Source organism: Schistocerca americana, chromosome 1, assembly GCF_021461395.2.
Source record: "Schistocerca americana isolate TAMUIC-IGC-003095 chromosome 1, iqSchAmer2.1, whole genome shotgun sequence".
In the NCBI taxonomy this organism is placed as follows: domain Eukaryota; kingdom Metazoa; phylum Arthropoda; class Insecta; order Orthoptera; family Acrididae; genus Schistocerca; species Schistocerca americana.
Window position 1 is genome coordinate 649,950,677 of NC_060119.1, and position 27,173 is coordinate 649,977,849.

At 43.8% G+C, this 27,173-nt stretch overlaps 1 protein-coding gene across 1 annotated transcript in view; it reads right to left on the bottom strand.

The window, feature by feature from the left end:
• The window catches only part of LOC124585675 (homeobox protein Nkx-2.1-like), a 329,681-nt gene that overhangs the window by 156,450 nt on the left and 146,058 nt on the right, over positions 1–27,173 (bottom strand). The window contains exon 5 of the mRNA XM_047131393.1: positions 21,312–21,472. Coding sequence (XP_046987349.1) covers positions 21,312–21,472 — 161 coding nt within the window. The remainder of the gene's footprint in view (positions 1–21,311; positions 21,473–27,173) is intronic.

A 27,173-nucleotide genomic window follows, 5' to 3' on the forward strand; every position in this document is an offset into this window, starting at 1 on the left:
CAACATTATGACTTTTTCACTTGATTGATGTTTTCTGTCCGCGTCCTATTCCTAGTCCATGACATGGGGAAACATTTCTATACGTCTTTCTTGCATTTACAGCGACAGATTTGCACCTGCTGGCCAAAATCGTAACTAATTTTTTCCAGTGCAAATCGGTTTTGCATTAACGCATTAGAATATCTACCAAATTTACAGTCCACATGAACCTCTGTGAGTAGTTGCACTTTAATTACAGCCACCCGATACTAAATGGAATACGAAGTTTTACTATTTTTACAAATCACATCTACAAAGTACTGACGTTTGTTCGGCCGTTACGAAGCATTAATGCTGAAGCTACAGCTTAATACTCGTATGATGCAGATCTCAGCGGTGGGGAGGGAAGCTTAACGCAGCTGCAGGTGAATAGCATCGACAGGTAAGACTGCAGCACTAATGTGCCGTAATGACCGTAGGCGTGTGACTGCACGCGACAGGGCGTAATTCACGATCCGCGTGAAGGAAGCTCCAGCGAGGTAACAACAAATGCGTAAGGATACATAGCGCAATGTTTACTTCCACGTTAAACTTAACGACGGACAGAGCAAAGCAGATGTCGTGATACTGTAAATTTTTATTATATAGCGTCATTCATTTCGTTATTTTGTTTTTATACTTTTTCCCGTTTGTTGATAGTTAACAGGGAGAGATGTATGCCAGCATTCTTTTTCCATAATTTATGGAGTGACCAATTAGAACAGAAAAATAGCTGTCTTCCTCCATCACGACATAATTTAAAAAAGCTTTGTGAAAAAAATTCAGTCCGGAAAGTACCGGGTGGTTACAGTTAAAGCGCAGCTATTCCCAGGTGTCTAGTGTTGCCTGTAATTATCGTTTGACAGCGAAACTTGATAGATATTCTAATGCGTTTCTGCGGAACCGATTCACGCCTGAAAAAAATCAGTTCCAATTTTAAACACCAGGTGGAAATCTGGCGCCGTGAATGCAAAAAAGACGTATAGAAATGTTTCCTGTTGTACTGGATTAGAAATGGGACGTGGGTGGAAGAGGTCAGACAAGTGATTTTTTTATTAACCGCCGCATTCAGAATTTGTTCAATATGAGCACCGGAGACGTTCAAAAATGGTTCAAATGGCTCTGAGCACTATGCGACTTAACTTCTGAGGCCATCAGTCGTCTAGAACTTACAACTAATTAAACCTAACTAACCTAAGGACATCACACACATCCATGCCCGAGGCAGGATTTGAACCTGCGACCGGAGCGGTCGCTCGGCTCCAGACTGTAGCGCCTAGAACCGCACGGCCACTCCGGCCGGCCACCGGAGACGTCAACGAGATGCTGTACAGAGCCAGATTCGCACCTGGTGGTCGAAATTGGAACAGACTTTTTTCCAGCATAGCTCGATTTCGCATTAAAGCGTTAGCATATCTACCAAGTTTCGATGCCATACGATTATTACAGCCTACACTGGACTTCCGTCAATAGCTACACTTTAACTATAACCACCCAGTACGTCAGTGTGTGAAGCCTTCACGTCTCTCGATAGCCACATCTTGCACAATACGCTACTCCTTTTTCGCGGTTTCGGACGAGTTTCCGACAGCAGCTCAGATTTCATCCCCTTTGTATATCGAAACAACTGACAAACAGCAGAAAATCGTGAGGATATAGTGCGCCATATGTGAGCAAAGGTCACGTTGAAATAATTCCAAGGCCTCACCTGCAGGCATTTTTCTTGAGGATTACCTGCACTTGACTACGAGAGAGCTGTGCTGAAAATTCCTCGAATCCCATCATGCAGGCGTTTTCCTTCCAGAATGTCGATACTATTTCTAAGTCCGAACACTACGTCTTCAAGAAATCAGTCCTCAAATTTATCATATGATGATAGATGTGTCATGTAGTAATGTAGCTTGATATCACATTTCTTGTGAACTGAAACTGTTTCGTTACAAATTAAACACATAGCTTTTCTGTTTACCTCAGCAAGTAAAAGCTGATTATTTCACCTGACCTGTAGTGACCTGCCTTCATCTGAAACTTTTCTATACTTCATACTACATAGTGGAGCCAGAATCATTTCATGCTAACAGGCACTGGAAAACAAAGCGATATGTAGCTCAACACGGTTAACACAATAGCATCAGAAAACAATCACTGCTTTGTTGTTACACCCACAGGATTATGTACCGCACAACATTATGATCGTATGTTACCAAACTTTCAACTACAATCTTTCGTATACAGTCACTACACTCACTCACTGTGTTTACTTAGGATCCCAAAACCCGATTTCGTAAACCGATTTGACAATACTGTTTCTGGTTTTTCATGTAAACACTCCAAAATCTATTCTGGATGTCGGTTTCTAGCTGCCGGTTTTCCACTTCCACAATCGATTTTCGCTCGCATGTAGACGCACAACCGTTTTTGAAACGTGCTTGGATTGTCAGGTCACGTTTTGTTTTCAAAATATTCCGCCAATATGAACAGAGTGACTTACTGTGCAGTGCAGCAGAAGCAGAAAGATTGAGCATGAAGCTGTCTACTGTTAATATTTAGCGAGAGGGAAGTAGCGACTACGATGACTGAACAATAACTGAAACTGATGTTATCCAGACGCCATATTTAATTGCGCTTGCAAATCCGCCTCAGACCTTAAAATGCACGACAGCGAAATTCGGTTTTCGTCTTTCAGAAGATGCATCGCATGTAAACTTAGTAACTACTGTGATTGTTACCGCCTGCAGGCTGGAACAACACTTGCGCTCCTAGAGGCGAGAAGGAAGCGATAAGATTAACATTTGTTTTTAATTAATTTTCTTCGTAATTAACGGAATAATTTTTAAATTCTTGTGTTTTAGACTAAGTTATCTAGAAACGTGTATTATTGCGAATAAATAAAACAGCAGTCGAATCGTAATGATTCAGTGTCGTAAGTTACAACTTATTCATGAAGAAATACTTTCGAATATGAGATAATTGTAGCTTGTACAGCTGAAATCATGAGAATATATACTCGCATTTCATTCACGAGAAATATATTTTTGTAGAAGTTTGTTATTATTATGTTACGCACTCTCCCCGACAACCAACAGTTTTGTGTGGAGTCACGGTATTAAACTTCACTCGACTTTCCAACCCAAGGAAATTTTTGTAAATGTAGCGCATCTGCTTCAAAAGCGAAGGCGTTGAAGATTCTTATCGTTTGTTGCTTAGATGCGGCAACAGCAGTGGAACTGGTTTCTTCTTTATTACTTCTGACGCTTTATTGTCACGTCTGTGTGATTTTCCCTTCAGCTACAGTTGCGGTGGTGGTTTACGTGGTACGTTTCATAATGTAGGTGTTGTATTCATACACGTTCCCTGCAGTCCAAATACATTGATTTGATTGGAAGAGTAATGAACAAAACTTCATGTTGTTGAGTAGATATACGAAGTCTTTCTGCAAAAGATCATGTCTTCCGCTTTGTACTAACTTTTCTGTTCATAAAATAAAGCGATATTCTTCAATAAATATTCGTAGGTCACAAGAAAATCTTAACTAAACCGTTCTGTAATGTTTCGTTTCGTACCTCCCCGGGTCCTTAGGAAACTAGAGAAACCCAAATGTGACATTTTTTAGTTATTGTGGATTTTTATGGTACCACATAAGTTCTCCATTGTAAAAACTATGTTACAAACCAATATAAACAATACTATTCACACTCATCGAATATCGTGTTCCGAAGTTTTACTTGCCGGACGTTTGGGGCGCTGATGGCACAAAGTGATCAGGAGTGACGCGAGAGTATATGTTTAGACGATGATTCAACACTGAACGAAAATATCAAAGAACTAGCGACTGTTATTGCGCATTTCGCCGCTGTAGAAAGTCGTAGCTGGCTATGTAAGCGCCTAAGTTTTCTTACTTCATAATTTATCTTTCCCAAACACTTTGATTAAATGTAATTTTAGATTTCAAGAAAAAATCTCTTGTGTTTCGTATTATGCTCCCAAAAACTTGAGCGGCCAGCAAACAACCAGCCGAGAGTCACGGGTTGTATCTGTACTTTTTCCTGGCTTGTTTTAGTCACTTATGGCCACAGCGCCTTCATCAATAATGCCACGGTCGATTCCTTAACTATCTTTATCCAACTGAGCCGACATTGTGTCTGTATTGTCCTGGACGTCAACAGAATATTAGACGCCTAACGTCCTTGCGTCCTTCCTTCCAGTGACGAATAGCGGTTAGGTGTAATCCTTAGAATGTAGGAAACTTTTTATAACACTGCTCATAAAGAACAGACTTAAAATGGGCAGATTCATCCTCAGGCAGCTGTTCATGTTAAAACTTAAATTTTGCTGTACGTGTGATATTTGCTGAATGAGGGGAATGTTCCTTGGTGTGGTGACGCCCGACGGAAAAAAGACTGTTTTATTGTAAAAGTACCTAACAATGAATTTCAACAACGTAAACGACTTTCAGACATCCATGTACATATTGTAACTCCTCTTACAGACACATTGTTTGGCACAGTTTTTAATCTGAAATTCTTCGAAATGCTTAGGTCTATCTGAAGTGCTCTATACTGCCTGTATTTTCAAAGTTAATGAAATGGCTAAATCCTACCTGTCATTCGGCGTAATATGCAGTACTTGGAAAGCAGTCAACAGTGCAACGAAAAGACGCAGACTCTTTTATGTAAGTAATAAAAATAATTCAGTTCTTATCTAAGACAATTGTTTCCCCCATTATAATTCATTGTTAGGTACATTTAAAATGAAATATTCCTTTTTATTACACCTTTTGTTTTTTACTGTACAGCACCAGAACCCCAAGGAACGATTCACCACAATCTGTGAACATCACATGCTAAGTGTAGTGTAATTTTAAATGTGAACAGCCGTCGGAAAATGAAACTGCCTGTTTGAAACCGACAACGATGCTATTTGGAGGGCTCGACGGAAGAAAGTGCTAACATACGAGTACGTATTTTTCGCCAGTGATGCAATTTTTTGTGTAACTTCTAAGACAAGAAAATAAATTGAAGAAGACAAAGAAATTGACATATAAGGAGCAGTCAAATGAAAAGCGGAGATCCACCCCAACGGGACCATGGAATGGCTTCATTCAAAAGCAATCACCATGTGCGTTAAGGCAGTTATCCCACTGGGATACGAGACGATCAAGTCATTTTACGGAACGAGGTCGGCCGCCGACGCACACACTCTTGCACTCCCTCGTCGCGCTGAAACCGACGTCCACGTGGAACCACAATCAATGCGCAGCGCTGTGAAAAACTTTGCAGAAACTGCGACGTGCCATAACGCGAAAACGCCCATGAGTGCTGTGAGACGTAATCATCCTTTTGCACGATAATTACCGCCCCACACTTCCAATCGGATGAAGAATACGCTTCAGCTATTTGGTTAGGAAATACTGCAACATCCTCCATACAGCCCTTGTCTTTCACCGTATGTGTTTCACATCTTTAGCGACCTGAAGGAAGAGAAGCGTGAACGTCGGTTTCAGTCCGACGACGGAGTGGAAAAGTGTGTGCGGTTTTGGATCCGTCAGTGCCCGACTGCGGTCTACGAAACAAGAATTGGTATAAATGTCTTAAGGTGTGTGGAGATTACTTCTGGAAAGAACCACTCCATGGTCCCGTTGTGGCCAGTGTTCGATTTTTTTTTTATATATATATATATATGACTGTCCCTCATGGCAGATAGCATTTTCTAGTGGTACATATGGAACTACATTTACCAGAGTGTGAGTTATTCGAAAAGGCGACAGATAAAATGGTCAGGCTACTCCTTACTAAATCGAAGGTTAGTATTTTCTTCCTCCGATTATCAATATTAACAGTGGCAGGTTGATGTTTTTACTTCATTGAAGAATTAATCGGTCTTTTCATACAGCCATGGCCTCTTCAAGCCAATTTTCTACAAAATTCCGCACGCAAGTGAGGTGCGATTGACAGGTAACCTCTCCACTTTAGCAACTGAACAACGCAGCAGTACTGCCCGCACCCGAAGTGACCATGCGGTTAAAGGCGCTGCAGTCTGGAACCGCAAGACCGCTACGGTCGCAGGTTCGAATCCTGTCTCAGGCATTGATGTTTGTGATGTCCTCAGGTTAGTTAGGTTTAACTAGTTCTAGGGGACTAATGACCTCAGCAGTTGAGTCCCATAGTGCTCAGAGCCATTTTTTGAACTGCCCGCACCTACATCGTATGACCTTCTCATTTCTATTAAGAGCGCACCAAAATTTGCCCAGTACTTGTGTAAGTAATGCACAGAGTTTAAATCCTGCCTCGGGCATGGATGTGTGTGATGTCCTTATGTTAGTTAGGTTTAAGTAGTTGTAAGTTCTAGGGGACTGATGACCTCAGAAGTTAAGTCCCATAGTGCTCAGAGCCATTTGAACCATTTTTTGTACCGAGTTTAAAACCGGTGTCGCGGTGGGCAGAGCAGAAGAAGTCGCCAGCAGCAGCGGCGGTCCCAGCAGGTCGGCGAGGAGTGTGGACAGCGCAGGGCAGGGCAGGGCGTGCGGCCAGCTGAGTACACAGCTCGACCCGCCGCAGGAGAAAGTGATCCCCCAGCGACACGGCCACACACCTCAGCTGCCCACCACACTCACTCCCTCCTCACTTTGTCCTCCCAATATTGTCTCCTCTCACACACATCTCGCGAAACGACCTTGATAATAAAATAACAAAATAGAAATCTAACTCATACTGAGACTGAGGTTTAAGGCCAGTCTTTCTTACAGTATGACACGGACCCTGATGATGCCAATGCACATGATTGACCTAGGAAGAGACAGCAGATGAACTAGTATCACCAGAATGTTTTGGTAAATAGACAACTCAGTAACTCTTAATCGTAGTATTCTCCACGTTGTCGCTTCTCTTGAGTTTTCGTACTCGATAGGCAGTAAACTTCTATATGAGAGAGAGAGAGAGAGAGAGAGAGAGAGAGAGAGAGAGAGTCAGGGTGGCAAAATGCTGAAGGTCGCAATGCGATAATGATGGAAAATTTGCCTCCAGAAATTGTTCCGGTAGTGACTTTTTCAAGTATCAACTTCAGTTACTAATATTTACCTACAAATAATTTTTTACAGATGTAAGAAATACACGACTAAAACGGTGATTAATATCCGAGTCACACACTTTAACCTTTCCTTTTATTATTAGAATTTAAATGGAAAACATGGCTTCTTGTGCAGCATCCATAACACACAGCGCTGCGATCTGTACATCATTAGCACCTGCCTCTCTGTCGGAGGTTCGAGTCCTCCCTCGGACAAGGGTGAGTGTGTGTGTGTGTGTGTGTTGTCCTTAGCGTAAGTTAGTTTAAGTTGGATTAAGCAGTGTGTATGCCTAGGGACTGATGTCCTCAGCAGTTTGGTCCCATAGGAACTTCCCACAAATTTCCAAAATCATTAGCACCTTTAGAAGATGTTTCACCACCATTTATTTCGCATATCGCATACTAGGAGCACATTCTTATCTTTTTATAATGTCAAACATTTTTCCATTTCATTTAATTTGCAGATCTAGTCTCGACTAAAAACGTTCACCTGTTTGAGGAAGTGCAGCTGCGAAAAATTTTCAAGGCGTGTACTTTCACCTACTTGATAATCTGATAAATCTTTTTTATCGATAAACATGACTAATTCACAGCTGATGTCTGATTAGCATCAAAATCAGAGAGCAACGTCGGGTGTAAAAGAGGAACGAAAAGTTGAAGCGGTGTGTAAGACGGTTCCTTACAAGCATCCAGTCACGAAACTAAAGCATAACGGGCTTGTAGATCTACAACAATTACAACACTGACTTGGAACGCACAACCTGGTTAGTATTGATACACTTCCATGCACTCCATTGTCGATACTAGTGCGAGAGGAAACTACCTCCAATTGGAGGAGCGCGCTTAACTAGCAGCTTGTGCCTGAGGCCAGAGCCAAGCGGGAATCTAGCGGCGGTGGAGCCACCTCGCCCACGTCATACCATGCCACTGCATCGATGTAACTCTGTGCACGCATCCGTACAGTCAGTACCGCCTCGAAATGTAGGCCTAGGAAGACTGCAGAGCGTGGGTGACCAGCCTTGCCCACCGTCGAGTACAAGTTCTGTCGGGCTCATTAAGTCTTAGCCCAGTTATACCCAAGTTTTCCACAATTGTTACCCATTACTCGTATGAAAATATTATTGCTCTTTTTGATGCGTTTTTTTCTCAGCATGCTCGATGAATACCCTCCGAAGATACCAGTGGGTTACCTCTAGAGCAAAAATCATACATCCTGATTGTAACAGACTGTAGAACCTTTCTTCAAGATACGCAGACACCAGCCCTCCTTAAGAAAATTAATCCGCCGGTAATCGACACTATGAAAGCCACCGAAGTAAACTAAAGCTCCCGAAGAAGGTAAAATTACCTCGGTAAGAGGACACGCTAACATCAAATACACACATCGAAAAAAGTTTTGAATCACCTTGGTTCCGAGAGTTCCCGAACCCGTACAGAAAATTGGAATAGAGATCAACATAAACATCATTTCCGCCCTTTTTATTGCTCATGAAAACCACACATTGCATGTCGTACCACCATACAGCGAGACCTTCAGAGGTGGTGGTCCAGATTGCTGTACACACCGCTACCTCTCATACCCAGTAGGACGTCCTCTTGCGTTACTGTATGCCTGTATTCGTCGTGGCATTCTATCCACAAGTTCATCAAGGCACTGTTGGTCCAGATTGTCCCACTCCTCAACGGCGAATCGGCGTAGATCCCTCAGAGTGGTTGGTGCGTCACGTCGTCCATAAACAGTCCTTTTCAATCTATCCCAGACATGTTCGATAGGATTAATGTCTGAAGAACATGCTGGCCACTCTAGTCGAGCGATGTCGTTATCCTGAAGGAAGTCATTCACAAGATGTGCACGATGGGGCACGAATTGTTGTCCATGAGGACGAATGTCTCGGCAATATGCTGCCGATATGGTTGCACTATCGGTCGGAGGACGGCATTCACGTATCGTACAGCCGTCACGGGGCCTTCCATGACCACCAGCGGCGTACGTCGGCCTCACATACTGCCACCCCAAAACAGCAGGGAACGTCCACCTTGCTGCAATCGCTGGACAGTTTGTCTAAGGCGTTCAGCCTGACCGGGTTGCCTCCAAACACGTCACCGACGATTGTCTGCTTGAAGGCCTATGCGACACTCATCGGTGAAGAGAACGTGATGCCAGTCCTGAGAAGTCCATTCGGCATGTTGTTAGGGCCCACCTGTGCCGCGCTGCATGGTGTCGTGGTTGCAAAGATGGACCTCGCCATGGACGTCGGGACTGAAGTTGCGCATCATGCAGCCTATTGTGTACAGTTTGAGTCGTAACACGACGCATTATCCAACATGGTGGCGTTGCTGTCAGGGTCCCTCCGAGCCATAATCCATCGGTAACGGTCATCCACTGCAATAGTAGTCGTTGGGCGGCCTGAGCGAGGCATGTCATCGACAGTTCCTGTCTCTCTGTATGTCCTCCATGTCCGAACAACATCGCTTTGGTTCAGTCCGAGACGCCTGGACACCCCTTGTTGAGAGCCCTTCCTGGCATAAAGTAACAATGCGGACGCGATCGAACCGCAGTATTGACCGTCTAGGCATGGTTGAACTACAGACAATATGAGCCTTGTACCTCCTTCCTGGCGGAATGACTGGAACTGATCGCTGTCGGACCCCCTTCGTCTAATAGGCGCTGCTCATGCATGGCTGTTTACATCTTTTGGCGGGTTTAGTGACATCTCTGAACAAAAGGACTGTGTCTGTGATGCAATATCCACAGTCAATGTCTATCTTCAAGAGTTCTGGGAACCGGGGTGATGCAAAATTTTTTTTGATGTGTATATAATGAAATAGTCGATGGCTTAACCGCTCAAAACATCACTTATTATCGTCATCAGGCCTAAAGACTACATCATACAGAAGAACAAGGCATCAATGGGAAGACGAACATCAATCATCGACTCGCAGTAAAGGGAAACATTATGGACTAACACAGGCAAACATTCCACGAAGCTACGATTTCACACAATTAAGGCAAATAAAGAGTTGATAACTCTCATAATTCGAGTGTCATTTAATCATGTATCATTCTCCAGTCATCTCCACCATATACGCGTTCGAGCTAAAAACTTATTCTGAATGTGAAAGAGTAATAGTAGGAGGTATCAGTCACATTTTTTCGAATGTAAACTGTATGCAAGCCAGCAAACTGATTTCAAACAAAAGTTAATCAGATCTCATCAACCGTTACCAACTAATGTGGCAACTCTCCTTCATCAAAGTAGTACATCAATTTTAAAACTAATTATGAACTTTTTAAGTAAAACTAATCTTAACTTGAAAATCCTAGATGATTCCTGAAACACCTAGAGTTGGGTGTATAGCCTTCACGACAAAATAAAAAAGAATCGTACAACCTGAGAACGATCGTTACTCTGGAAACGAGGTATTGGGTAGTTACAATCAGTTTTATCGGTAACCATCGCTCTGTCAGCCGAGTGGCCACATCGGGTCCCAGCAGGAACTCGAATACTAATTAGTAATTGCCACCGCAGGACGGTGTCTCAAACTGCTGCTCCAGCACTTACCGCAAGTTTTCCTTGACGAGAAGGCATTCGTGTCGCCATGACTTTCCTTGCCACACGGGATGAATTAATGTAGAGGATCCTTTCGCATTCCCCCTTCCGCACATCTCGTTTCTGCCGGAGAATTTCCGTTACCGTAGGAATCCCAGTCAGGGACTGGGTAGTTTCTGATAGTTTTATTGGTAAACATCGTGCGGTCTGCCAAGGGAATTCGTCGTGACCACAAAGGCCCTCGGATACTAACAAATCCGACGCCACCCGGTCACAGCAAGTGTCCACAGCAAATTCCGGCACGGCAGCAGCGAGAGCTGATCACGGAGGAATAAACGGGTCCCGCGCCGGATGTCTGCAGGGCGCCGTTCCGAGCCGCTCCCCATGCCTGCCCCACGGAACACGCCGGCCTGCCTGTTTACCCTGGAGCAACACGGAAGCTCCGCTGCTTGTTGGCTGAGAGTGCAACCCTGCGGTCGCCAACCTCGCCGCCCAGACAGCCGTGACGTCGACACATCTCCGACCTCAAACCTGTTGACATGCGCATTAGGCGACAGCGTGTGCTTGCGAACGCAGCCACTGTACCGCCAGAAGTTGTCGCGCGTGCGTCTTCAAAGAGGACGGGACTCGTTTGGAGAGCTTTACCGCACAGCTGTAATCCCAGCAACAGAAATACATTTCAGGATCTTGGGGAAAACTGAAACGCTATATCAGTTCAGAGAATGGATCGGTAGGTAAATGTCATCGTGTGTTAAAATTGCATTCGTGCTCTTGTCTGTGGAGACACGTGACGGAAAATGCCACGCAGTATGGAAAACACACACACACACGCACACACACACACACACACACACACACACACACACACACACACAAAGAGAGAGAGAGAGAGAGAAAGAGAGAGAGAGAGAGAGAGAGAGAGAGAGAATACTGATAGAGACAGATACGTCTACTGCGTCCAGTTGAAAGTGTTGACTATGAAGACCGAAGCTACAGTGCAGCAGACTATCGCACGATTGTCAAATTTTGGAACGAAATGCGATAGAAAAGACGACAGAAACGCATGTAAAGTTGATGCAAGTACAGGTAACAGGAACATTTCTTTGTGGGAGGTTACAATTACTTTCAAAACTGATAAACAGGCATATGAAGGTAAGTTAAATGCTAAAATTTATCGTTGAAAGTTTACCATTTCAAAAGCGATGCCCTCATCTGTTGATAAGTTAAAAGACAAGACTATCACCTCATTTCCATCAGAAGTTTGAAGACGGAGACGTACATGCGTTGTATAATCGAAGTTATTGACTCCAAGTCGACAGAAGCGTGAGAGCCTTGCCACGAAAGAATAGGTGCAAAGTAGATGCTGAAATAAAAATGCTAATAATGCTCTAGACTTATAGACGATGACGTCTGCTCGTACATTTCGAAACAGGTACTGGGTAAGCAAATTTCACTGGTTTTGTGACATCACATTGAAATAGATATTGGACACTAGATGCCAGCCGCGTAGCGAGGACTAAGACGAGACCACCTTTCTTGTGTCTTAATAAGAAAATTGCTATGCAGGTTGCTTCATGAATAATAACTCTCCAGTAAGACGTTACGGCGACTAGGCAATAGGCAATTTTGATTTGTGGGCCACTGATACTCAGTATCGAAATTTACAATTACAACGATTTAAGTTGTTCAAAAATGCCTCATAAAGATCATAAAATATTAATTGATATGCATATGATTACGGACGCCACAAGAGAGACTCACCTGTAACGCGGTCGGTATTGCGTAACGTGTTGCTATGCTTCTGCAAAATAACAATTTGGGCGAAAGAAATATGGCACCGCGATAAATTCAGTCTTAAGTGGCTCTCTGTAAATAAAAGAGTTTGTCCCAGATGAGTATACATGTAAGAACTAGTTATCGAGGTCTCAGTGCGGAAAGTTGAACATGCTGCCGCTACGCAGTAGAATCGCGTCAAAGCGCACGGTTCAATATTCTGCTCTGGCACATGTGGGCTGATTTATGTCGTTAGGCAGGGTCAAAAGCTTTCCAGTAATTTGATCTGCCTGTCGCAACTAGACATTAATTTGTGGCTTGGCAGAGAATATAACAGGTATTGTTCGTCAGTACAGCACGTTTAAAGTGGGACAAACACTTACGAACAACAAAGTTAGCTACCTTAATTTTGTCAACAGAAAGAATAATATATATTGAAGTCGACTCTTACATATTGTCAATTGGGATTCTATTTGATTACATCCCCGCTCGTTGGGATTTGCTGTAAAGACTCGAGACTTAACAGGACCCACCAGAGTAGCCGAGAGCGCGCTGCTTCCTGGACTCGGGTAGCCGCGCCGGCCCCGGATCGAAACCGCCCGGCGAATTAACGACGAGGGCCGATGTCCCAGTCAGCCTGGATGTGGTTTTTAGGCGGTTTTCCACATCCCACTTGGTGAATACCGGGCTGGTCCCCATGTTCGGCCTCAGTTACACGGCTCGCAGACATCGGAACACACTCGCACTATTCCATGGATTACACTCGATGCAGACAGTTGGGGTACACTGATTCCGTCCTGGGGGGTACGGGGTGGCGGCAGGAAGGGCATCCGGCCACCCCCTACCATTAACATGCCAAATCCGACTAACGATGGCTGACACTTCGGGACAAGGCTCAAGCAATAGATAGACTCGAGGCTTCAACAGCCTGCTGTGTTCACTTCGGATAGAAAATGAAACATCTGAACTTGGGCAGGCGTAAGAAAGGTCGTCCAGCACTCTCTCAGTTACTGAAATATTTTGATTGACATTGAGGCAGTAGAATAGATTATGTGGAGAGCAGAGACTCTTCCTATTCATAATTTAAGTGAAGGTTTAATTTCATAACTGCATATCAGGACACTGGAGATAGTTTGTACAACTTCCAATTCGCTTTGGAGCTGTACTGTGTCCACTTTCAAACAGAGCATTTGACGTAATTTGCATCAATGCAAACACTGGCCTGGAAGAATGCAGAAAACAGAATTAAACACGCAATAAAGACGGCCAAAATGTCGATACCGCGAGATCTATATAGTAAGGTTGTTCTATAATGTTCGAGAATGTCTGCGGAGTCGACGGTTCCAAACTGCAGAATGTATTCAGCTCTCGTATTCTACCTGTTGGATCTCAACGTTGCTCCCCTCGGCATGTAGTCCACCCTTCTGGCGTAGCAGCGTGTCAGCGTGGCTACATCGACGCGAGGCCAGGAGCGGCGAGGACTTCGGCGGTTGGCCGAAGATGCCGCCAACGGCGACCGCACTATCTCGTCACGTGCGCCAGTCGCACACAACGATGACGTCACCGCGCTTGCGAAGCCAACGAGCGGGGCGCACGTTATCGCCTGCAGCACCTCCCAACCGAACTGCTCCAGTGTAGTAATCCACGCGGCTTTACAGTTCGCGATCCAGTGAGCCGGCGACAGTTCATCGGTACAGTTCATCGGAAGTTCAGCAAGAGTTCATCATCGGCGGAGCAAAGTGTTCAGATTTCCCGACAACCAGCAGTTTATTAGCGGCAGTCTGGAGACTGTCTTCACCAGTTTCGCATCATCTACGCAGTCCGGATTTCACGATAGCAACAGCTGGAAGAGAGCTGCCGCCGGGGCGAAATCGGCAGCTCACAAATAAATCGCCCACGCGGATAACCTGAGCGGCGTCGTGGTAACTTTCTTTGTCTCTGCACTATTTTTTACTTCGAGAAGTGAATTTTCGTCAACCGAGGCCGTTTCATACTTGTTTGTCTGAACTAGATGTACGTTGTGGGAATGTTACAATAAACAAATGTTTGTGTATTTGTTCCAATCATTTGTGGATAGCAGTGTTGCAGAACGCTTATTATAGTACCTATATGGCGTAACAATAAGAAGAATTAAGTTGCAGTAGAGGGTACATCAGCTGTATCGATGTACACGAGATTTACAGCGCAGTATCATGTAAGCTGATACATCTTTTACCACGTAACATGATATGCGAGTGAATAATATAGCTTAATCATTGAGACTAATTCTTTTCGCAAAAATGTCATCTAAAGAACAGGAAAACGTGATTCCGGTTTGAGTAGGACTCGCGATGACCATGGATTTACAAGAACTAACAACAAAATGGCGCTGAGCACTATGCGCCTCAACTTCTGAGGTCATCAGTCGCCTAGAACTTAGAACTAATTAAACCTAACTAACCTAAGGACATCACACACATCCATGCTAGAGGCAGGATTCGAACCTGCGACCGTAGCGGTCGCTCGGTCCCAGACTGTAGCGCCTAGAACCGCACGGCCACTCCGGCCGGCAAAACTAACAACAAAATCGCCTCTTAAACATGTGACGTACTAAAACATTGTAGCAGAGCACTAAATCTGTTTTAATGAAGTAGATTAAAATAAATCAAAGAAAAATGATATTTCTAACTGAAGAACTTAATTATGTGTGGTAGCACAACTTTGTTTCAGTTTTTAATAAAGTAGTCAAGCCGGCCCCTGTGACCGAGCGGTTCTAGGCGCTTCAGTCTGGAACCGCGTGACCGCTACGGTCGCAGGTTCGAATCCTACCTCGGGCATGGATGTGTGTGATGTCCTTAGGTTAGTTAGGTTTAAGTACTTCTAAGTCTAGGGCACTGATGACCTCAGATGTTAAGTCCCATAGTGCTCAGAGCCATTTCAACCATTTTTGAACCAAAGTAGTCAATTTTCTCTCAATATGTGAGGCCATCTTCAGATTATAAAAGAAAGCATATTAACTCAGCATCGCATACATTAAATTCCCTTTAGCGACGTCCAGTAATACCATCGTAAGTGAAAGCCAAAAAACGTGGCGCGATTGATAATCTTGGTCCCGTACTTTGATACTGCACTTTACGATGTTACATTGTCAGTTGCGCCAGCAGATTTTTGTAACTTTTATTTTAGATGCTACTGCCGGACGTTGCTAGATAGGATTTTATGGATATGTCGCCCATTTAACGTGCTTCCTTCTACAACCTGAAGATGGTGCCACTCATTTTGCAAGTACAGTTGCATAATCATATATCACAAAGTTCTTGAAGTATTCGAACGATCATGAACACGGCTTGCGTTAAACTATTTCTAATGTTGACATCAACAAAAAGACTAAAATCAATAAAAAGGCTACAAAAATTAAAAGTAAAACACTACAATTGGAGTAAATGAACAATGTGTTGTGATAAACTATCGTTCCAACGGTACACGTTTTACTCTACAGCGACGATGGGAGCTCTTCTTCGCACACTCCTCGCAAACGAAAGAAATGTCGGGCGTTTATAATGACAAAACTATACCGTACAATGAGTTACTGACGAATTAAGTAAGAGGAATTATGCTCGAAATGTGCTGCGTGTCAAGTTTTATTTCTGTACAGCGTGACAAAGAAAAATTACAACGTTAATTTCGTTTCGGTGAAAGGACCGTTGGTGGATAGTTTGTGTGATTGTGATGATGATGACGGACATGACATTTTACAAACACAAACATCGGAAATGTCAAAGTGTGTGGCAGCGAAATTACCGATGACGTAACGCTGAGTGCCGCATCAGAACTGTGGACAACAGGCCGCCGTCTGCCGCTTCTAGCTGGAAATACCAATGTTTACGCTTTCTCTGTCGTGTAAACAGGCGCCAGTTTTCCTTCGACAGAAATCTGTGCTGGGAGCATGGAAATTTTCCGAAGCGTTAGGAAGACCAACACATCTGCGTACCAGATCTCGCAGTTGACGCCTGAGGCTTATTTTACTGGAGGAAGTCATGAATGTTAATTAAATAGCGGGTTACAATATTACCTGTAGCGTTTATATCTTGTACCTGTAAGGATGCTGAACACTGAACCCTTACCACGGAAATACTCTCAGGTGTAATGAAGTTCAAAATCGGTGAGCAACTGCTTGGCGTTTAGAATATTTGCCAAGCATAGATGCGCTTATGTTTGATTTACTTCATTTTCCAATAAAAAGTTGGAGAGGTTCTGGGAAGAAAGCGTAGGGGCACGAGTGCATAGTTTTTCTGACCGGTACAGGCGAAATACACGTGACCTTACTCAAAGCATTTCATTGTCTGGACTTCGAAACAGCGCGCTGACTCTAGTATTTGCCTGATCTAGAGCTTCCTTCCTTTTTCGCTCCCAATAAGTCTCGGCGCATACTCAGCAATTCACACTTAAGTATCTAGCAGAGGGTTCAGCAAATCACTTTAACGCCATTCCTCTACCGTTCCACTCCCCAACAGCGCGTGGGAAAAAACGAACGCTTCAATATTGCCATGAGAGCTCTGATTTCTCTTTTTTCATTTCAATGATCATTTCTCCACATGTAGGTGGGTGTCAAAAAATGAGTTTCGCTTTCGGAGGCGAACGTTGGAGATTGAAATTTCGTGAAAAGATCTCGCCGCAACGAAAGCACCTTTGTTCTAATGATTGTTGCCAACTCTCTTATAATATCCGTGACACTCTCTCCCCTATTTCGCGATAATACAAACCGAGCTGCCCTTTTTTGAAATTTTTCTATGTTCTCTGTCAATGCCATCTAATAACGATCCCATACTTCACAGCAGTACCTATCAGAGGACGGAGATGCGTATCACGCTTATCATTGGTTCAAAAGGCTCCGAGCACTATGGGACTTAACTTCTAAGGTCATCAGTCCCCTAGAACTTAGAATTGCTTAAACCTAACCAACCTAAGGACATCACACACATCCATGCCCGAGGCAGGATTCGAACCTGCGACCGTAGCAGCCGCGCGGTTCCAGACTGTAGCGTCTAGAACCGCTCGGCCACCACGGCCGGTGCTTATCATTATTCAGAATTAACTGCCGCTTTTCGGACCATACAGTACAACCCAAACAGGCGAAATAAACGTACCCTGACTCAGAGCATTTCATTGCGTGGACTTCGAAACAGCGCACCAACTCTAGTATTTGTCTGCTCCAGAGCTTCCTTCTTTTTTCAGTCCCAATAAGTTTCGGCGCATTCATCTGTATATGTTGACACGCTCCTGCATTTGCTAAGGACGAAGTGTCAGGGCATACCTGCTGTCGTGAATAGTGAATAAGTAACCAAGGAATAGAGAAGCAAATGCAGTCTTTCAACAGAGGAACGGTTACTGGACATGACACGATACCAATACGATATCATATAGAGTGTGAGAAAGAACTTTCCCCTCTTCTAGCAGCAGTTTACTGGAGCTCTCTGGAGGAGCAAACATTGGAAAAAAGCACAGGTCATTCCAGTTTTCAAGAAAGGCCATCGAACAGACGCAAAAAACTACAGGCCTGAATCTCTGACGTCAGTTTGTTGTAGAATTTCGGAACGTGTTTTATTCCCATTCTTTACGACATTTCTGGATGCCGAAAATCTCCTATGTAGGAATCGCACAGTGTGTCACACCCGGCTCGGCCTGTTCGTCCACGAGACACAGAAAGTAATAGATAGCAGCACTCAGGTCGATGCCATGTTCGTTGACTTCGAGAAGGCGATGGATACGTTTCCACACTGCCCTGGAAGGAGCAAAATAAGGGCGTACGGTATATCATACCACCTGTGTGGTTGGATTGAAGAGTATCTCGCTAACGGAACACAGAATGTAATCCTTAACGGAGATATATCTTCAGAAGAAAAAGTAACTTCGGGCGTATCCCAAGGGAGTGTTATGGCACCATTACTTCCCGCAGTATATATACACATGTCCTACTGGGCAGTGTTATAAGTCTCATGAGTGTTTTAGTGGATGGTAGTGTTGTATACAGCGAAGTGTGGATGCTATAAAAATGTAGCAAAATGGAGGAAGACCTACGACGGATTGACGCTGGACGGACTATAAACAAATGTAGAGTATGGTGCATAAACAGGCAAACAGACGCATTACTGTATGCTTGCATAGTTGCAGAACAATCACTGGAAGCAGTAAGGGAATTTAGTCCACCAGCAAAGGAGGTAGCTTACAAAACCTTCGTTCGACCAAAACTTGAATATTGCTCGTCATTCTGGGTTTCGTACCACATAGGATTGATAGGGGAAACGGAAAAGATCCACGTAAGAGCAGCGCGTTTCGTTGCAGGTTCATTTAGTATGTCCGAGAGCGTCACGGAGCTGCTGATTCACCTCCAGTAGCAGGCGACGCGAGAGAGCCGTTCTGCATGTGGCATGGTTTATGTCAAAAGCTCCGGGAGTGCACGTTCCTAGAAGAATCAACCAATATGTTGCTTTCTTGTACGTATATTTCGCGAGAAGAACATGAAGATAAAATTAGAGAGATTCCAGTCCACAACCAACATTGGTTCTTCCCGCGAACCATTCGCGACTAGAACAGGGAAAGGGGAAAACGATACTGCTACACAAAGTACCCTCCGCGACACGCCGCAAGGTGACTTTCGGGGTATAGATATAGATGTAGGTGTAGAATATTATTATTTATTTCCCCCCCTTAAACATGGCGCTCCCAATTTTCCCATTTTATTGCCTTTCCATTTTCATACTTTGTACAACAGCCACAAATGTAATACATTACTGCAATATGTAAATTTTTGTAAACGTTCCGAGTAAAGCGATCCTACGATGAGTAATTTCGTAATACACTACTGGCCGTTAAAATTGCTACACCACGAAGGTGACGTGTTACAGACGCGAAATTTAACCGACAGGAAGAAGATGCTGTGATATGCAAATGATTAGCTTTTCAGAGCATTCACACAAGGTTGGCGCCGGTGGCGACACCTACAACGTGCTGACATGAGGAAAGTTTCCAACCGATTTCTGATACACAAACAGCAGTTGACCAGCGTTGCCTGGTGAAACGTTGTTGTGATGCCTCGTGTAAGGAGGAGAAATGCGTACCATCACGTTTCCGACTTTGATAAAGGTCGGAATGTAGCCTGTCGCGCTTGCGGTTTATCGTATCGCGACACTGCTTCTCGCGTTGCTCGAAACCCTATGACTGTTAGCAGAATATGGAATCGGTAGGTTCAGGAGGGTAATACGGAACGCCTCGTATCACTAGCAGTCGTGATGACAGGCATCTTATCCGCATGGTTATAACGGATCGTGCAGCCACATCTCGATCCCTGAGTCAACAGATGGGGACTTTTGCAAGACAACAACCATCTGAACGAACAGTTCGACGATTGCAGCAGCATTGACTATCAGCTCGGAGACCATGGCTGCGTTTACCCTTGACGCTGCATCACAGACATGAGCGCCTGCGATGGTATACTCAACGACGAACCGGGGTGCACGAATGGCAAAACGTCATTTTTTCGGATGAATCTAGGTTGTGTTTAGAGCATCATGATGGTCGCATCCGTGTTTGGCGACATCGCGGTGAACGCACATTGGAAGCGTGTATTCGTCATCGCCACACTGGCGCATCATCCGGCTTGATGGTATGGGGTGCCATTGGTAACACGTCTCGGTCTCCTCTTGTTCGCATTGATGGCACTTTGAACAGAGGACGTTACATTTCAGACGTGTTACGACCCGTGGCTCTACCCTTCATTCGATCCCTGCGAAACCCTACATTTCAGCAGGATAATGCACGACCGCATGTTGCAGGTCCTGTAATGGCCTTCCTGGATGCAGAAAATGTTCGACTGCTGCCCTGGCCAGCACATTCTCCAGATATCTCACCAATTGAAAACGTCTGGTTAATGGTGGCCGAGCAACTGGCTCGTCACAATACGCCAGTGACTACTCTTGATGAACTGTGTTATCGTGTTGAAGCTGCATGGGCAGCTGTACCTGTACACGCCATCCAAGCTCTGGTTGACTCAATGCCCAGGCATATCAAGGCCGTTATTACGGCCAGAGGTGGTTGTTCTGGATGCTGATTAATCATGATCTATGCACCGAAACTGCGTGAAAATGTAATCCCATGTCAGTTCTATTTGTCCAATGAATACCCGTTTATCATGTGCATTTCTTCTTGGTGTAGCAATTTGATTGGCCAGTAGTGTACGTGTCCACAACCATTGTTCCGTAAATGCTGGTTGTCCTCTGGTTTTCGACAGCGGAAACAACCGACGGTTGACGGGTAGTACGATGAGATGGCAAGGAGAGACTAGAGAACGATTCCAGAAAAGGTAGCATGTCTTTTGAATTTTTTGGAGGGGGCACGGGTTGACGGTGCCTACTCAGTTTGCTTCAAACAAAAATTTTGAAAAAACGTCTGCAATGTTATTTGGGCTGTTGATTTTTTGGAGCAGAGGTATCTGAAACTGTATATTGTGTGAATGTGGGCTGGAGAGGGAAAAAGCCGAACGAATTGGTCCTCAAGAAAGCAGATGTAATAAGGGAATTGGTCAATACCATAGCAAAGAGAAAAGCTAATTTCAGTGGTCACACCAAGCGCAACAATGATTTCTCCACCACCATAGTGGATGGAAATATTTTGTGGATGAAAGGAAGAGGAAGACCTCGGAAGAATCATTCTCTGAAGGGTCGACTTAAATTCAAACGTGACGCCGGTACGCCGAACTGAAACGCTTGATAATGACATTGTAAGGCGGAGTGGGAGTCGCCTTTGACATGCGGGATGTTGTACGGAGGGAAAGGAGTGACGAATTGGAATGTCGGCCCAGCACACAATGCCACAGAGGTGGCTTAGAAACACGCAACAGTGGCGCTTCGGCGAGAGCGGCGGACGCACCTGGGCCTGCGTGAAGAGCACCCTCCGCTTGCGGCGCTGCGCCAGCGGGAACTGCATGGGCTTGGTGTCGGCCGTGACGCTGCACGTCGACAGTCCGGCCATGTTGCCCATGTTCATGTTCATGCTCGCCGTCGCCGCAGACGACCCCATCAGCCGCGAGACTGCAACACCACGCCTCCTCTCAGCGCCGCACGCAACCGCCGTCCTCCACACAAATTGCGTCTCTATGGGTAATAGCAACGAACTACTACAAAATGGCAGACAAGAACAATTGAAGAGCGGAAATGTCACACTTCGTAAGTTCCATTTTTTCGCAAAACGTATCTTCAGTGCTATTGTGTTCTCAGCACTCTGTTGCATGTCTCTAGACCTGTTCCAAATACCAAAACATGGATAAAACTTTCCCAAAATTCTTTGCTAGGTCGTGCATGGGCTTTCTGCCAAGCAGTGCTTTCCTCTAGAGTTCCGAGTGCCATGCATTAAAGTCTTTGTTCCCCAAGATTGTTGAGTCAGCTAAAGCTATGAACCCACTCCACGTAATTCTAATAAATATACTGACTTCTTTCATTTTAAAGATGCTGCTGAAACATTGTTGTTAATACAGAGATGTAAGATCTCCAAATACAACATGATAAACGTGCGTCATACTCATAAAAATTCTTAACTTGATACTTCATCTGAAAGAATACCCATGTTTGTCAGATGCAAAACAGAAAGACTTGTCGACCATGTTGCCATTTCTTCCTGAACAGCAGACTGAGTTCTCCACTAACCTTTGCCTCATCCGATCCCAAGAATGGAGATGTGTAGCAAAAAGAAGTCAAAACCGCGAGATTTTTTCCTTGAATCTAATTTTGTTACTCTCTTCATAAACTTTAAATTATGCAACAAAAGATTTTTTGTTGACTACAGTTCTACCAGTTATAAACTTACTGCTGCATTTCTGTACTTCTACTACCACAAATAAAACTAGTATCCCAAAATTTATGGCTCTTAAAAGAGAAGCTCTATTATTGGCACTTAGAACCAATCACTTCCCTATTACTGCACCTACACCGTTCGTAATAATTTCTTTCCTACTACTCTCACTATTATTGGCAGTGATGAGACACATTGTTTATTAACTCTCCCGACAAATGTAAGACATAACACTTAGAACGTTTGACATTTCCACTCTTCAGTTATCTGTATCTGTCATTTTCATTATCTTCCACGACAAACTTCGAGGGCTTACAACATCATATTCAACTGAATCAGTGGACGGATAGGGGGTGTAAGCCCTCAGAGGATGTTGTGGAGGATGATGAAACTGACATAAACAGAGTGCTTTAATATCTTTTCACATCATAAATAACAGAAAATTAAACCGAGGATGCGTCAGATGACGATCTGTTTGGCTTTAGGAAAGGTCAAGGTATCAGACAGGCACTTCTGAAGTATGTGAATTCCTAAGGGACAAAACTGCTGAGGTCATCGGTCCCTACACTTACACCACACTACTTAAACTAACTTACGCTAAGATCAACACACACACACACACACACACACACACACACACACACACACACACACACACATGCCCGAGGGAGGACTCGAACCTTCGGCGGGAGAGACCGCGCAGTCCGTGACATAGCGCCTCAAACCACGCGGCCACTCCACGCGGCACACTTCTGACGTTGACTCAATGAAAGGGCGCAAGACTTAAGAAATATCAACACACTACATCATTTGGTGACCTCGGAAAAGCATTAGACAGCGAAAATTGTGTAAAATGTTCCGAATTACTAGGGAAATAAGTGTAAGCTATAGGGAAAGACAGGTAATATACAATATGCAAAATAGCTAAGAACGAAATGTTCGGATTGGAAAGGGTTAAGACAGCGGGTTATGGCTCTGAGCACTGTGCGACTTAACTTCTGAGGTCATCAGTCGCCTAGAACTTAGAACTAATTAAACCTAACTAACCTAAGGACATCACACACATCCATGCCCGAGGCAGGATTCGAACCTGCGACCGTAGCGGTCGCTCGGCTCCAGACTGTAGCGCCTAGAACCGCACGGCCACTCCGGCTGGCACAGCGGGTTAGTCTTTGATCTCTAATGTTCAGTCTATATCTATATGTACGTCTACATCTATAAAGCGAAAATACAGTGATGGAAATAAAAGAAAAGTTTAAAAGTAGTATTAAAATTTAGCCTGAAAGGTTATTAGTGATAAGATTCTTTGATGACAATGGAAGTAAGGAGAACACATTCAATCGTATGAACAGCCTATTAAGCATAGAATATTGTCTGAGAGTAAACCAAAGAAAGACGAAGTGACGAGGAGTAACACATTTAAGACAAACGATAAATTTAACGACCTAATTGGAAACAGTAGAAAAGGAACATAAAAAGCGAACTACTGCAGCCAAACGTGGCATTCCTATCCAAAAGGAGTCTACTAGTATCAAACATCGACCTTAAACTAAGGTAGACATTTCTTAGAATATGTGTTTGGAGCACAGCATTGTAGGGTGGTGAAACATGGATTGCGGGACAACCGAAACAGAAGAGAATCGAAGCAGTTCAGATGTGATGCTGTAGAAAGACATTGAAAATTTCGTGTAATGGTAATAAATGAGGGAATTCTCTGCAGAATCAGATAGAAGAGGAAAACGTGGAAAAGGCAGACAAGAGCAAGGTATAGGACGAAAGGACATGTGTTAGGATAACAAGTATAACTTGCCATGTTACTTGAGGAAGCTGTAGAGAGTAGAAGCTGTACGGGAAGACAGCGACTGGAGTATCTTCAACAAATAGTAGGTGACGTTGAGTACAGGTTTACATTGGAGGGGAAGTCCTAGCTGATCACATCAAACCCACCAGAAGACTAGTGAAAAAACATCGTAAACAATCACAGCTACGAATTACAGGCCAACATAGACGATATAAGTTTAACTATTTGTTACTAACATACAGGCTTCAGTCAAAATACGAGGGGCTGCTGAAAAGTAATAGCTCTTAATCTTTTATGTGAAAACTCTTTAAAAAAATTTGGAGCCATTACTTTTCAGCGCGCCTTTGTATTTTTACTTCTGTTTTTATCTCTGATAAGTTTGGGGCTAAAACGCCAGTTTACATGTACTTCAATTTCTCATTTAGCGGTGAAGGAAACGAAATGGACAACATTTTTTGAGACTGAAATGTCATATGAAATTTAAATATGTAAATAATAATTTTACGACGATAGCCATCTTTCATCAACAGTGTATTTACCATTTGCATTAGTGAAAAACCAACACACTCGCATTTACACGTTAGGAAAGCTGACCTGAGTGGTTTTCATAAATTATTATTTATTATTGCATGTGGTTAACTTTTACATTTATGGATGTTATAAAGTAAAAAAAAAAAATCTTTTTCTTTCAGTATATGCATATAGGCGAAATAATATGGGACTGAGATGCAATAATACTTTGAGGGTTTTTGTTAACCATGAGGAGTGCTTAGTTACCTCAGTCGGTAAAGCGTTTCCCGCGTAATCCAAAGATCCAAGTTGAGTCCAGGACCGCACAGAATTTTAACTCATTAGCCATATATCCTGTACTCTGCTGTAAAGACGATTACTTAACAATTTACACTTTTTTGCAGAGTTTTTCAAAGAAAAACTTCCAGTACAGAATTCATTTTTGGATGCAAATCGCCAATTGAACATTAATCACGACGATACATTAAAGTATCTTCTATCTCGTTGTCAGAGAGCCAGTACCCACCATTACACGACGAAAAAAGTCATGTAACTTTCACGTGAACCATCTGAAATTGAGGCTTAAAAGGTTCGAAAACCAGTTTCTGAAATAAGCCAGTGTTTCATAACGGTGATTAGTAGCTGTTTTCTGTATTTCTATTGAATAACCAGTTGTGAGTTCTTAAACATCCGTAATGAATATGCTTCATCATCTCTTTCTCGACAGTTCCGCTGGCGCATAGCATTGGGGAAAGATGGACATCTAAATTCCCCCGTGCGTGCTCTGATTTCACTAATTTTATTCCGATGTTCATTTTTCTCTTTGTAGGAGGGAGTCAGCGACTTATTTTCACATTCGGAGAAGAAAGCTCGTGATTAAAATTTCGTGAAAATATCTCGCTTTTGTTTTAATGACTGCCACCCCAAGTCGCATATAATGTCAGTGACAGTCTCTCCACTACTTCGCGATAATATAAAACGAGTTGCTCCTTTGCACTTTTTCGACGTCGTTCATGAATCATATCTGGTAAGGATTCCACACCACGCAACAATACTCCAGAAAAGAATAGACAAGTGTAGTGTAGTTAGTCCCTACGTTAGACTTATTGCATCTTCTAAGTGCTCTGCCTAAAATGTCTCTGGTTGGTCTCCCCTACAACTTTTTCTACGATATATTACCAATTTAAGTTTTTCGTTGTTATAATCTCCAAGTATTCGGCCGAAACGACAGCCTTTACGTTTTTGTGAGTCATCGAGTACTCAAAATGTAACGGATTTCTTTAGTACTCATACGGATGACCTCACTTATTATTGGCATTTTTCCCACCATACACATACCTTGTCTACAACATTTTGCAATTGGCTTTGAACCTCATGACTACGCTTGATGGTAAACGAAAGCATCGTCTGAAACCGTTTACGTAGACTGACAGCAGCTGAGGACCTTGTGGAACCTCAGATGTTACTTTGGTTTTGCAAGATTATTTCCAGTCTTGAAAGGAGGATATAAGATGAACATCAACAAAAGCAAAACGAGGATAATGGAATGTAGTCGAATTAAGTCTGGTGATGCTGAGGGAATTAGGTTAGGAAATGAGCCACTTAAAGTAGTAAAGGAGTTTTGCTATTTGGGGAGCAAAATAACTGATGATGGTTGAAGTAGAGAGGATATAAAATGTAGACTGGCAATGGGAAGGAAATCGTATCTGAAGAAGAGAAATTTGTTAACATCCAGTATAGATTTAAGTGTCAGGAAGTCGTTTCTGAAAGTGTTTGTATGGAGTGTAGCCATATGTGGAAGTTGAACATGGACGATAAATAGTTTGGACAAGTAGAGAATAGAAGCTTTCGAAATGTGGTGCTACAGAAGAATGCTGAAGATTAGATGGGTAGATCACATAACTAATGAGGAGGTATTGAATAGAATTGGGGAGAAGAGGAATTTGTGACACAACTTGACAAGAAGAAGGGACCGGTTGGTAGGACATGTTCTGAGGCATCAAGGGATCACCAATTTAGCATTGGAGGGCAGCGTGGAGGGTAAAAATCGTAGAGGGAGACCAAGAGATGAATACAATAAGCGGATTCAAAAGGATGTAGGTTGCAGTAAGTACTGGGAGATGAAGAATCTTGCACAGGATAGAGTAGCGAACTGCGACTTCTCTGTCAGGTTTTAAGGCGTGTGAGTAATACTGCTAGAGCGCGAGGTACGAGGGTGTAGAGAGGTGCCACCGTGTGCCCTCGGGCGGTCACGAGGGCGCTGCGAGGGTCGACGGTGGGAGCGGAGTGGCGCGGCTCGGCTACTGGCGCCAGCGCCGGGCAGACGGCCGCTTCCGGTCCGCGGGGCGCAGGCGCCGCTGCAATCAGCCGCGCCGCCTGACGTCACGTCGTACGTGCAAGTGGACCGACGCGCGCAGCGGTCGAGCGGCCCGCAGAAACACTCGTATGCCAGAGGCAACAAGCCAGCAGCAGGCAATTCCGTGCAGCGCTGTACCGTTTGGACATCAAATAAGTTTGAAAATAGAATCAGTTTCAAATCTTCCCCTTCACGGTACGCTCACCAATTAAGAGGATGCCCACGTCAGTCCCTGTTGTAATTATGACGTCACATACCATTTTTTTCTGACTACAAC